Genomic DNA, 14723 nt, shown 5'->3' with positions numbered 1-14723 from the left:
GACTGCGCTACCTCGTAAAGTGCACACGCATGGCTGAGGATGTATGGCTCTCATTTTATTACATTCACCCCTCTGTCTCTGGGGGGTTTGTGCTGAACAATGGGGGCTGCTGATTGAAGGGAAAACAAGGTTACAGGAGGAGGAATGGGGTGTCTTTGTGCCGAGTGTGAATATTATGACGTCTCGGCTCTTTTCATTGCTGTTACTTTCCCAAAACAACTCTCCGAGAGAATGCAGTCTGAGGCCGCCCCAGATGTTGCCCTCGGGGAATAAAGGTGCAACTTTAATTAGGCGAAGCTGAACTTAACTTCTGTTGATTTTTGTTGTTACTCTAATGGCAAACAGGACGTTTTTTCTACGCTTTAATTCACCATTTTTAGAGTGCCTCATATTAGAGCCGACAGTTTTTCCCCGCCCCGCTCCGTGTCTTTGTCCCTGACAGGTGAGGTTGTGCAGTCGTGTGCTCGGGGTTGCCTCAACACTGGTGGGCTCCGACCTCCTCTGTTCTGTCCCCCTGACAGCCAGCAGTGCCATGTTTTGGAACGAGCCCTTACGATAAATAGCATTCCAGGTTTTGTGTGCTACGCGAAAGGTTATGTTGTCTTTATTGCCCTGACAGACGCCTACGGTCTTCTGTAAACAAAATAGAGATGTCTGTGTGAGGCAGCAGGTGGACCAATTTGTCATCCAGTCCGTCTCTCGTTCTCTTTCACTATCACACATGCACATGTATATCTGTTCATGGAAACACTTACTGTACAATGCACTCGTCTTTAAAGGTGGATTTAGCTTCGTTTTTTTTCTTTCCACCAAGAGATTTGGTTTATGTGGAGTTAAACATAACTATGCATCAAACTGAGTTTTATTTGACCCACGCCAGTTTTCACTCAAACCATATGTCTTCCGCTGGCATTTGTATCACATTGTTAGACTTATCCAAACACAGTTGAGTGTGTGTGTGTGTGTGTGTCTGACTTTGGAGGAATCCCTGCCTGGCTGTTAGTAGCAGCCCCGCCTGTATGTTTATGCTCCTCCGCTGACCTCCTGACCCAAAGGGATGATGCTCACTAAAGCTAGCAGCGGGTCACAGACACATTTGGACACGCTCTGTCTGACGTGAGCGGTGGCGTGAGCGTGCGAGAGGTAGGCTGAACATGTTTGTGTGTAGTCAGGTAGTTCAATAAATAGACGTGGAGGTTTAAGGCTCTCGAGGTCACTCGCAGGGCTGGTGTTTGGACTCTTTGTCATCATTTTTGTCTCGTTATTTATAAGTTCCATCTTTTTATCATTTATTTCTAATCACTGCAGCGTCCCTTATGCGTTTTTCACAAAAGCGCCGAAGAAATACGTAGCTAGTTGATGGAAAACAATTAGATTAGGTGTGTGCAACATAGCTTGCTTGGATATCTTCTGCCAACGGGGTCAAAGGTGAACCTTCCACCTTGTTTTAAACTAAACAATTAGTTGTTCTCAGGTCATCGTCCATTCTACTTTGAAATTCAAAGTATGCAGCAGAGATACTGACAGATAATTTAGAAATGCTAACTGCAATAATAATTAATGATTTGAAGTTTAAGATGTATTTTGTGTTTAATCTGTTGATTAATGGAAGACTATATCTGTTCATTTTACATTGTTTATATATTATTACATGTAAATTAATGAATTGCATGTGCTATTAGTTAATAGATCTTTTTTTAATAACACCATTTAAGTCTGTATACTATGTCCAATGTTTGAAATATAAATCTGTAACGAGCAGGGATTCCTGTTGGGCTTAAGTTTGATGACATTTTGGAATGAAACTTCCTATTGGCACACGTACTATGTGAAAGGTCTGCGTTTGAATTCCTCCTTGTCAGGGTTGTGTAATATGTTCAAGAATGTCATGGAAGCGTCAGACATGCCTGTCAGACTGATCTACTGTTCTGCTGTTTGCTAACCTCTCACCCTCAACCCTAACCTCACGAGAGCGGCTGGGGCACACACTGTATCTCGATGTGATTCTGATTTATTACAGCGGCGGGTGGTGTTGATGACCAAATATGTTTTGAGGGATCATTTTTATGAGGGATTCGTGACAGTTGCGGGAGGATAAATTAAATTCTCTGTCCGTCCGTCCGCAGCACTGTGCGCACATGGGACCTGACCTCCGAGAAGAAGCACAAGTCCGTGTTCAAACCGCGTTCCTTCCAGGGGAAGAAGGTCGTCCCCACGTGCTGCACCTACAGCCGCGACGGGAAGCTCATTGCAGCCGGCTGCCAGGACGGCACCATCCAGATCTGGGACAGAAACCTCAGCGTGAGTTTTAAATCACACACATACCATATGCAGTAGCTTGTAAACATCGGATGTCTGTTTTGTTGTGGCCTTGGGTACAGAGTCATGAGGCTCGGGTCGTCCGGTCACAGGCCAGACAGGTCAGAGTTCAGCAAGTCACTAACACTGACCAGAATTCAAAATGCCTGGCTTTTAAATGCATTTTTTCTTCCAAACTGGGAGTCTTTGAAAATAGTACGATCAAATAGCCCGTCTGACCTGCAATGAACCTGTTTTCACGCTCTCGTTCTGTGCAAACTCTGGAGGAACAAGAGTCTACAGCCACGCTAGAGGCTCTGTGAGGCTGTTTGTAGATTCAGCAGTGCTCGGAGCTAAATGCTAACATCAGCATGCTAGCAATGGTAATGCTAACATGCTGATGTTAAGCAGCGTTAATGTTTATCATGCTCAAAATCTTAGTTCAGCCAACATTTGCTCATTAGCACGAATTAGAATGTCATTTGTTGAGCATTTGTTCTTCAAACAAAGTTTGGACACATTAAAGTGTTGATCTGGTGATGGCCCTAAATGTTAGGCTATCATCAAAGGGATCTACTCGTTGTAGAGATATTTCACTCTGGACCACAGTGGTGGACTGACCGTCAGACTGACATTGCTTTCCTTAGAGCCACGCAGCTCGCATGGTTAAAAATAGCTGATTATGTAACTGAATTAACTGACGTTTGATGATTGAGTTGAGTCACATGAAAGTTACCTGGAGGCCCAACCACAATTTCCCTCTGTATATTTTCCACTATTTGTTTATTCGGTAATTACGTGATCAGCGTGTTCGTTCCGCTCTTCAAGCGTCACATTGTTGAGGTAATCGCTGATCATTGCTCTCACTTATTAGACTGTTTTCACTTGAGATTTTTGACAAATCGGCATAAAAATGACTCATTTGGAGCTGCGGAATGCCTCTCCTCGAAGATCTTTCGTTGAGGAGATCTGACGGGTGTCTCGATTGTTTCATCAGAGATGGTGACACCATGTTTCGCATCTGACTGTTCCCTTGCTCATTCACACACTCAATTCACCTCCAAGGCACAGATGTGAAGAGGAAAAAAAGAGCCAGGAGAGGTGCGTTCCTGTTGAAGGGGGGCGTAGGTGACCTGCAGTACTAATAATTCAGTATTTTCAAAGGTGACATATTGCAGGCATCACTGGCCAGCTCTTTTACAAACATGGTTTCACAAGTTTCTTTTTCCGCACTGTGAGGAATGTTTGTGGATACTCACCTGGGAACCCCTAAAACACAATAAGCCCAGATTTTAGGACAGGAAATACAATGAATGGAAGGCTGCACGCAGATGTTGCTACATACTCTGAAAGACGACCAGTCGACATAAGTTATGAACAACTGCTCGGCCTGTTTTCATGAGCTATCTGAAGAATGAGAAGTTGTTTTTCTGCCCCGAATGTTTCGGGACATTTTCATTTCACAATTGTTCCACTTCACGTCCTTTCATCTGTCCAACACCATATGTGGACGAGGTTGAATGCCTGTGCTATTTCGTATGAGAATAGTGATAATTAAGCCGCAGTTAGTGAGTTGGAACGGCTTGATTGGACAGAGGGGCTTATCCAGATTAGTCAAATGAGAAGTAGGCTACATGATAATTACTCCCAACAGTCAACTTTATAATCGCACGACACACAAAAAAAATGTATTTCGATGGAGGATTTCTATTGTAAAAGCTTTTGTACTTCCGTGTTTGTATGGAATCCCCTCACCCGTTATCCCGCTCGTAGCGGCAGGCTTCGAGTGATTGGGTTAAAGCGCTCCACATTTATTACCCCCTCTTTCTCCAAACTAAATATTTACCCTGCGTCCCGTAGCAGCTTACAATAGTCGCGTCTGTTGCCTGACCGCTGGAGCCTGTCCTGTCTGAATGGCTCAAGACTTCAGTCGGTGCCCTCTGCCCTAATCAGCAACCTGTGCTGCTGACTCCAATCCAGCCACAAGCCTAAAAAGGAGTTGACCTCCCGAAGCTTTCATTGCTCCACACACACACTCAAACAAGGTCCATCTCCTGTTGTATCGCCACCATTACTCATGGCCAGAGTATGCAGGCAGATCATTCACAATCAATCATGTACATGACCTTGATCTGGAGCTGGGCCTAAAGAGAAGCTATTGGGGATGACACATCGTTCTGTTGAACCCCGACATGAGTTGATTGATCCTGTGATGGGAGTCAAGTAGGTCTCTCTTTTTTTAAATTTTTTTTTTTTTTAAGAGGACCGCCACAGAGAGGGGGATCGCATGCTCCACTCTCTGACCAGAGGGGTCGGTGCCAGAGTTACAACACTGCATTTAAATGGTTGCCAGGTAATGTGCGCTCTGTGGAAGTGAGTGGGTTGAGGGTGCAGGCCCAGAACATGACCACAAAGACCTGGGGAATGTTATGATGTCATTGGTGGACTTGGATGTTTCTAGACTTCAAAGTGGGACCTCGGAAGATGTGGTTTTGATGAACTACTCCGTCGGGGAACGTCATCACGAGACGATATGGCAGACTTTCTCTTGTTTTCTGCAATGTCACCGCAATTCTTAATTATGAGAGAACGCAGAGAGCCCCAACAAGTTTTAAATCTGTTTGAATTGGATTCATTTCGATGTGCGCGAAGTTTTGTCTTCATTCTTTATCCTTTTGTGATTCAGCCCATCTTGATATTTTTAAACTTGACTTAAGATGCCGGGCTCCTTTTAACTCGACACGCTGTTATTATTCTCGTCACACACAGTTTATTGTCACCTGCTTAAAACTGACCACCAGTACTGGCCTTGACATCATTTACAGTCGCTGGCTTAATAGGACCCGCGGCACAGTAATGCAACACTTTAAACCAGTAACTCTGCGGGTCATAAAATATGTGTGCTGTGGAAGATTAAAACAACAAAAGAACTTCTGAAAGTCCAATGAAAATGTCTAGAAAACTGCCTAAGATCTGATAACTGGCTTTAGTACATATATGACCCTCATCATGGATACATCTTCATGGAAGGGTTTGCCATCTAAAGACATTTACACCACATTTGCCATCTTGCAGCCTCCATAGCCTGGTCTTCCTTCTTTCATGTACATGCGGGGACAAACATTCACTTAATGACTTTAAAGAGTCAATAAAACAGGTGTTTTTAATCAAGTGAATGCCCGTTTCTCACATGCTTAACCCTGAACAAAGACTTGGAAACAACATGTACAGAATTATGTTTGTGGCTGAGACATGGAGGAATACGGTCACTTCAGTGGAACACACTGTCAGGTTATGATGACTCCAGTGTGACAAGCTAAAACCCCACACACACACACACACACACACACACCGACACGGCTTCGCCGTCGCCACTTGTTGATTTCCATGAAAGATCAGAGCAGCTGCTCAGGACTGCGGTCTGGCCACTCGATCCTCCGAAAGCAGCAGAGGTCAAAGTGAGATGTTACGACAGACTGCGCGGTGGGCATCATTAAGCCTTTCAGGTGTGCGGTGGTAGAAGTATGGAGGTTGGGGCAAGGCAGCGCTTTGGCAGTATTTATATAACGATACCCAGATAGTGTGGTCAGGACCAGTTGGCCCTGCGGTAGATTGCTATCATGAAACCCAATGCTGTGTTCCTTCAGCTATTTATCAACTCCTGCTGCCGAAACGGGCGTGCATGTGAATCAAGGGCTCTGTGTGTACACGCGCGTGTACACAATCGTATATATGAAGCGGCGTGCGTGCATATCTGTGTGAGGAAAATGCTCACATTGGCTAGCGGAGTAAAATTGTGACACGGGGGAGAAAGGGCACAGTTTACAGAGGAAGTCACGAGGCGCAAAGAGAGGTTTCAAACTGTGTACGAGAATCCGGTTTCACAGGCCGGCTGTGTAGATTATCACAGGAAGCGAACACCGTGGCATCTACCGACGCCAGCCAACATCAGGATAGTAAATAAACACGCAAGCTTTCACAACAGCAGTAAACGCTCTAGAAATAGCTGGAGGGGTTTATGTTTGCTATAAGCAGCTAGGATAACCACCAGCTACCCACTGACATTATATGTCAAGTTTTATTTCCTGCCTTTTGTATTTATTATCTATTTAGCTCCCTTGTTTTTCATAATTTACTCCACAGTCTTTTCCTCATTCCACCTGTTTGTTTGGATTGGAGAATATAGTTAGAATATATGAATTGATATGCAGAAAACATTTCCTTTCAGTGCAGACACAACGGACACTGAAGACAGTGTAACATAACAATGCAACATAAGAGTTAAAACACAGCATGGGCTAACAGCAGATGGTGTTCATTTTGGAGAGAAAGACGTCAGATGATGTGCTATGATTCATCATGGGTCGAACGAGAGCTCATAACGTTTCTTACTTGTTGCCCTGAGGAAACCTGAGGCTGTGGTGGGAAAAACATGTGTTTTGAGGTTTATCTTTAGGAAAAAAAAAGAAAGCAGATTTCATCACCTTCTCCTCGCAGTATATTTAAGGTTTAATATCTACTCTTACTTTTGATTTAGAAGGACTATCCTCTCCGCTCGACCCACTTTCATGGCGTGAGCTTCATGTAACCGCTCATAACAGAAGATCATTACAGGAGAACGGTTCCTCGGCATACCCTCCTGTTCATAGTCCGCTGACCCCGCCCCAACCTATTTGTGCCACCATGCACAGGTTCAAGGATGACTTATTGTCATCGTTCGCTCACAGTTGTATGAATGAAAATGTTTCGTGTTTTGGATACGCTCCCATTGTCCACGTGCACATAACAGAGTGGTGACGGCGGTCCCCGATGTCTTTGTTCTAGGCTCATCAATTAAAGTAGTCGCCATGCACCCTGGAGGGAGACTATTGTGCGTTTGACTGGGTTCAAGCCTTCCACATTATGCTTTATCCTCTGGCCTAGCTGCTCCACACCTGCTGGAAGATTACAAAATGTACTTTTCATATGAAATTGACCTCTGTGACTTTTTATTTCTCAACCAAGTCAATTTCTAAGGCAGCGGAATAGGAAGATAAGATAAGAAGTGAGGAGAGAGGATTTTAGTGGGAGGTAATATACGGGTAAAATGACGATGGGAAGCAGAAAATGATCCCCCGGAGAGACGACGGAGGCTAAATGGCCAACGCCTGAAAAAAAGTGGAATCCATGTTATCCACAGTTCAAGGTAACGGTGTTATCTGTCTCATCCGAGTTAATAACTTCCCTCCTTTTACTTACTTTGGAAGTGAAGTATGACCTCCTTTCCTTCTTGTATCGTAAGGACACATCGCTCATGCACCTCACGCTCCTTTCTCCCCTGCTCCTTTTTGCTCGCGTTTCTCTACACGTCTCTGTCTTATCTGTCTTCCGCACTCTGTGCTCACTTCAAATTCCTTATCCACCTCTCCGAGTCAAAAGCCCGTGTTGCTGCAATTCTCTTTTCACTGATTTATTTGCATTCCGTTTAGAATTAATGAAAGTGTGGCCGTATAAACCAAGGTTATGTTTGTTTGAGCGTTGGCAAAGCTTTACTTCCCAGACTATTGCTTCACCGCTGTCTTTTAATGATCCATCTCTCTAATCTGGCGGTGCTTGGGTAACACTAAGGCAGGGGGAAGGAAGCAGAGAGGAGACTGGAAGCTGGTACTGAAGCAGTCAGTTGAGTCGTTTGATAATCGAGTCGTCATTTCAGTCATGCATCAAGCATTGATGTCCAAATATTGCTGGTTTCAGCGTCTTAAATGTGAGAATGTGCTGCTTTTCTGAGCTTTACATATTTGTGCATGAAAAAAAATTAGAATTTTGGACCGTTGGCCGGAGGGGGGCTGGATTATTTCCAGCCTAGAGCTGCAGACCGTGGCGCACACACACACTCCGCACTACAGTCGTACACCACTTGCTCAGAGTGAGCACTGAGACGGTACATTGCACGCCTGGCCATCTTGAAAGCAGCTGCTTCAATGAGAAGCTTGAATGCTTCTGTTTGCAGAGGGGGAGGGGGGGGGGGGCATTGCTGCAGTGGCTGGGATTAATTACTTTTTAATTGGGTGTATTGTAACTTCTAATTGTTTCCAAACTGGATCTAAAAGGCCACCAACAGCTTCTCCTAAAACTTTTTAAAACAACTCATCGTTTTTTACCCCGCATGAGCGACAAACGGTGAGGTTCCACTCTGTCTGTCTCCTGTGCTTCTGGCACATCTCCATTTTTTGTAATTAGTCCCGTTGGGTTGTTGATATCTTTGATGCGACACTCAGAACCAGTAGTTGTTCCTGGCCGACCCTTTGGACACAACACTTGTTTAAGGGTGGCTTATAATGAGAGAGAATCCAAATGCAGATGTTAGCCCGGGGCTGAGGGTAAAAGGGTCTGATGTGTGTCAGCGGCTGATAAACCGCACGCAGTCTGACTATTAGCATACTGTTTCAGGTAGGAGCAAGGGAAAAATCTCTCGCAGACCTACGCCTGCCAAGGTAAATCTCTGCGGTCTGTAGTCCTGCTGAAGAGTGCGGTGGGTACAGTGTGTAAAGTTGCTGGTATTTCATAAGTTGAAGTGGGCTTCATAGTTAAATATATAGTATGGTGTTCATGGAGGAAATGGAAACCGTGTGTTGTTTTGACGACACGGAGAGTGAAAAGGTCTTTTTGTTACTGCAGTTAGCAACTGAAAAGACTCATTGGCAGTTTGATACTGCAGCCCATCAGGAGATTATAGGAGCTCGTTTTAATATTGATGAGCAGCAGTGACCAAGGCGGCGTGTTTATGGAAAGAGAGCCAGGGCTGCACTATTTATTCATTTTGTTCCGTAATGAATGATGAATTTCATCGGGTCTAGGTTTGCTCCGTCTCTGCAATGTTGTTCGAGACTTGTCTGTGATCAGCTGTGTATAAATACATTTTTCTTTTGCCACTTAACGCACCTGCTATTGAACACAAACAGGAGTGAGTTGCTGCTAGCATGACCTCTGCACTCGCCTTTCACTTTCATAAAGACCAAGCACATCACCCGGAATAATCAAATGGCGTTTAAAACTTATTTGACCCATTCATTACCGATCATAAACTACACCGATGAATTGTTTTCGCTTTTTCCTCTTAGGTCCATACAAAGTTCCACTGTCGGCAAGCACACATCCCAGGATCAGACACCTCCTGTATCGCCTTCTCCTATGATGGCAGGACTCTCGCTTCACGTGGAGGTAAGAAAAAAAGGCCTTAATCCTACAGTATCCACCAAACCCGGCAGCACACAGCCAAGCTCAAAGCCTCCAGTGTTTAGGTGCAATACTTCCTGCTTCATCCAAAGTTACAGGAGAAGCTTCTCTCTTCCTGTGCAAAATACAAGGACCCACCACCAACAATGCACGGAACAGATGTAAACACTTGAGTTCCTCTTTGGTACGTGATCTAGTCAGGAGGTTTCATAGCGACAAACCGGAATACCTCTGTGCAAGAGTCCGTCACTCAACATATTTCTGTCATGTAAATGAAGAATAACTCTTACAACCTTGTTGTATAGTCAAGTTCCACTGTGGTGACTTTCTGTAAATATCACAATTTCTAGTTGACCTGTTGTCTCCATCTTTTTTCTAGGGGATGACACTCTCAAGATGTGGGACATACGTAACTTCAGGAAGCCTGTGAATGTAGCTACGGGACTGAGCAACAACTTTACAATGTGAGAATTCTTCACTTTCGTCTTAACGACTGTAAACTGTGTGGATTGTGAACTGACGATGATGTAATTGTGTTTTTTGTCTCTATTAGGACTGACTGCTGTTTCAGCCCCGACGACAAGCTTCTCGTAACGGGGACCTCTGTGAAGAGAGAGCAGGGAAACGGGAAGTTGGTTTTCTTCGACAGAACTTCCTTTCAGAATGTCTATGAAATAGAAGTCACCAATGCAGTAAGTCCCGCCTCAATCTCCACAACCACAACGGCTCTTATGGCAAGATGTTTTTCGACTGGTTGGTATGATATCTTGGTTACAAACCGAAATTACCCTGAATATTCGCGGTGGAAAAGAAAGACAATGAATACACAATGGAAAACATAATGAAACCGATGTGCATGTCATTCCTCCTCCACGTAAGTAGTCTTTTGGCTCAAACAAAACTGCAGCCTTCAAATGTTTTTGTTTGGTTATATCTCCCTGAGAACACAACAGGCCTCATTATAACAGCCGAACACATCTCACTGGAGATTTATTTAACTTTCTATTTAACCCAACGCAGGATTATTCTAGGTCTATTATTTATATTTAAATTCTAACACATAGTAGTGTACACCACAGGAGTTTAGAGAGACAGAACACGTATTTTCTCCATCTTCACCCTGAAAGATAGACGTGGCTGTGTTTTTTGGGGGGGAATAAGGAGGGGAGTGAAGGCAAAGGAGGAGGAAAGTTTAAAATATGGTTCAGAGGCAAGCGAGGAGAAAGTGGAGTAATGTGACCTTTCCTGACTGCAAGTCATTCCCACAAACCTTTGGCAGGACAGATCCTGACGCTTTTATATGCCTTTTGAGTTGCATTTGAAATTAAATTATGTACGGACACAATCGGCATGTTCCATTCACGTGTGCTACACCGTCAAACACGTGAGCATCGTATGCACTTTACTAATCCTGCTTTCTCAGAAATCCATTTGGTGAGGGCAACTAGCCATAGGTGCTGAAATGAAGGGCAGAGGTGCCGTCTTCAGTCGAAGTATTTATTTATTTTTTTGTTGCTTCCTGCTCCTCCTCTGTCTCTCCTTTTCAACACATTCAGCAGTGTGTATCTGTAGTCATAACACTGAGGTCCGACCGAGGCTAATGGCTTCTAACTTGGTCTCCCTGGCTAAGACGTGACACTTTAAAATCTGCCACTGACTGAACGTGCTGGAGAGAGGGAAAGAGACAAAAGCCCCGTTTGTGTGTCTGTGCATCCCTCTGTCCTGCCAGCCAGCTGCTGTTAGCTTGCAAACCTTGGCACAGCGTTGACACTAAGTGCAAACCCTGCTGCACTAACTGAGGGGAGAGGAGGGCGGACTGTGTTTTAGTTGACTCATTTAATCTGAGATTTAAACTTCATTTGAATAAATAATTTTTAATCTGTTGTAATCCTTACTTAAATATGATTTTAGAGTTATTTAAGATGTGGTATCGCTATAGGCGGCATCAAAGAAAGACCTCAGACACTTTGGGTCAAAGAGTCTGTAAAGAATATCACTTCATGGCCGTTTTATCTTTTCTCTGTACTGAAGAGGATAAAACATTTGGAACACATTTTTCCATTGGCCGTTCACTCGTTCTACCATTGTAAGAAGCTCTGAAAGCTTCAGCTCGCTTTCACTGGATGAACAGCAAAACCTCTTCCTGTCTGCACAGAAATCCAGCAGACTTCCCACAAAATCTCACCCAGTGCCACCGAAAACAATTCAGTCTAGAAACGGCACCGGCTGCCAATCGCCTTGGCAATGCTTTCAAATCTTTTAATTGTAGCCTGTCAGAACTTATGTGGTAATGTTTTACATACTTTAATAATGCTTTGTTCCTCAGAGGAACTACAGCTATGAGGTCTATGAAAATATCTGTTTGAAGCCTTTCACATATTTGAGCAGTTTGTTGCCGTCGTATTATGTCATTTCATTGCTTTTGTGTACATAAAAGCTTTATGCGTGTCCACATGTTGAGCTGGTTGTCCACATGGATAGAGACAACCAGAGAAAATACATCATGTGGTGGAGAAACTATAGTAAGTGGCCGTTAATGGTAATAATCACCCCTCGTTGACAACTGAGATCAATTACTTTAACATAGCATATAGACGTTTGTTGTTTTGCCATTATTTGGGCCAATGTAACTCAGTGGGAATTGTTTTTTTTTAAGTGAATCAACTTCCCAGTTCAAACACTTGAACCAAATCCAGAGTTATTCTGTTCCTTTGTTCCTGTGAAGGAGTTGAGAACAGGGCTGGACCGAGGGCTTGGAGGCGGGGTCAAAGAAAGCGATAGTGTGCTTGTTCTATCAGCCACACGGTTGCATAAGACCCGGGTATTTTGATCTGAATTCTTTACTTGGAAGTCCAACTTTTTTTGGCTTCATGTGCTACTGAGCAACTTTCATAGGAATGGACGCTGCATCCATTTCTCTTCACACCTCCATGTTCCCAGCCCGCTGACCATTACAATCTAAGTGTATCGGCAGCTTTACCCCCTTTTCTAAAATATAAATTTAGATTCAGGGAAATTTAGTTTTGCAGCAGATCAGTGATTTCTGGTTGACATGCACTCAGTGAACCTGATGAATGTGCTATTTACTATGTTTACATCAGCTGTCTGCTTCTCGGATGGCCCAAGAATTTAAGTGCAGTCTTTATAAAGTGGCGTACCAGCTAGGCGAGTCAAAGGAAGGGCCACCAATCATTTCTAACTAAACAGTCTACATAACCCCAGACCTGGGTGTTCTGGGGTATGCCTGGGAGCAGAGGCTGTTTTAGGTCCATTTGGTAAATACTTCAGTTTATCTTAGTTCATCAAAAGGGGCTGAAACCAGGTGAGACCATGCTGACTGTCAAAGGGCCGAGCTCTTGGCTGGATTTCAAATGGAACTTAAACCTTCAGCCCTCGTGCACATTCTCTAAATGTGTGCGTTTAGTTCTGGGTGCTGTATGTATGTATGAATGTTTTCACATTTCAGCTTGCGTGCATGTTCCAGTACATCTTCCAGTATTTAGTGATCGTCTGTACTTTGCAAATCCGGCGACGGCCTTGGTTGCATCTTTGTCCCTCATTTCCTGTCTTCTTTCCACTGTTGTTGTGCGATAACTGCGTAAAAGTTGCCCCTAAAATGTTTTATAAAAAGTGTGAAGCTGCTCCAACTTGATGCACACATGCATCATGTGTGCCATTAATTACCTTATTAAATGGATTGGGGAACGATATTACGTACTGTTTCTTAGTCACTGTCATTAATCACATTTTATAAACTCAACCTAAGCCTTGGAGAAAAATGTATATTTGCACAAACCAAATGAGTGTTGGTGCACCCAATTTATAGTTACAAAGGTGTAGTTACAGCTTTATTACCTTACACAGAAGAATGATCCTAATCAGATCTATTCAGTGACAGATTTTTAAATGAAAATGACAAAGAGCTCTTGCTTTGGATCCATACTCCGTAATAGCCAAAATCCTGTTTTGGGATCGATGAACGTGGCATCACAACATCCCTAATATGATATTCTTATGCTTGGTATTTTGGAGCGTTTTGATGCCTGATATTCAGTTTGACTTCCAGATTTTAGATTCAGGAGTGCAGCGTAAGAATCATTGATTGGCCCTGTTTATGGTGTTTCTCTGAATGGAACGGGACTGTTTTGGGGGGCCACCTTCACTCGTTGCTCTCCTACCATGTCACGCTTGATAGCTCTTATTAAACAATGAGCTGCTCCCGGTGCCTTGCTCTTCAGGGAGGCCTTTCATCCTCCGTAAGAGCAGCCAAGCTTGAAAGGTAGAAGGGAGGCCTTAACTATGTTCTTTCTTGTGCATCTCACCCAAGTAAATCTTGCATAATGTAAAAACCCCGTTCCAGTGAGGCAGTTCATCCTAACTACAGATTTCTCAGACATGTGCCCACTCAGTGTGCAGCTGAGGTGCTAAGCCTCGACTTCTCCTTCCTCCTACTGAATTCAGTTGGCCTGCGTAGCTAAGCTAGTCAGAAGCATTACACATGTGGATCCACTCACCAGCGGCTGAACAAGGAGCACAGCTGCGACGGTTGTGTCCCATTAGTGCTGCATAACTTTATTTCATAATCATCGTACATGTCGGCCGAGTGGCTGTTGTCTTATTTATCCCTAATCAGACTTCGGTATTTTAATCTGACGGGACATAGAAGGCTGCTACTGGAGAACTGATTAAAGTTTCCTCCTTCATGATGTGATGTAATTTTGTGGACATGAAGCGTAAACAGTGGTTCCTAGAGTATAAACATGCTGCTCTGAATATCTGGAGAGCAGTTTTTACTGTTGGACCAGACGGAGCTGTGCTTGGCTCCGGGCTGCTCAGTGGATCCAGCTGTGCATGGGCCCCACTGAGCTGCTCCGTTCGACTCGTTTCACCGCTGACAGAATGATTTGTTTTGGTCTGAAGAGGTTGTTTTCTGAACTTGGCTGGGCTGCCGTTACCTGGCTGTGATGTTTTTAATTTTTTGGTTTTACTGCCCCGAGTTGGGTCATGCTATGTTGTACTTTGACAGTACCTGCGGAGTGTAACCAAAATTCCTAACTGTTGTCTCTGCCTTCCGTTGCATGTAGGGACTGTCCGCGTTGCTTTAGTAACGCTGATGGGGCAACTTATAATCCATTCGACATTCACAGCGGGTGAAGATCAATTGATGCATACATGTTGACACATGTTTTTAGAAGTGTTGAGCGTTCTTT

General features: G+C 44.0%; 1 protein-coding gene across 1 annotated transcript in view; it reads left to right on the top strand.

Annotated features, from left to right (window-relative positions):
• Positions 1–14723, top strand: part of wdr70 (WD repeat domain 70) — a 33598-nt gene that overhangs the window by 11159 nt on the left and 7716 nt on the right. Inside the window, exons 10-13 of the mRNA XM_079289010.1 lie at positions 2127–2301; positions 9399–9498; positions 9893–9977; positions 10067–10205. Coding sequence (XP_079145136.1) covers positions 2127–2301; positions 9399–9498; positions 9893–9977; positions 10067–10205 — 499 coding nt within the window. The remainder of the gene's footprint in view (positions 1–2126; positions 2302–9398; positions 9499–9892; positions 9978–10066; positions 10206–14723) is intronic.

Source organism: Melanostigma gelatinosum, assembly GCF_949748355.1.
Source record: "Melanostigma gelatinosum genome assembly, chromosome: 18".
NCBI classification, from domain to species: Eukaryota; Metazoa; Chordata; class Actinopteri; order Perciformes; family Zoarcidae; genus Melanostigma; species Melanostigma gelatinosum.
Note: the sequence above shows the minus strand (reverse complement) of the source record. Positions and strands in the feature narration are given on the sequence as shown.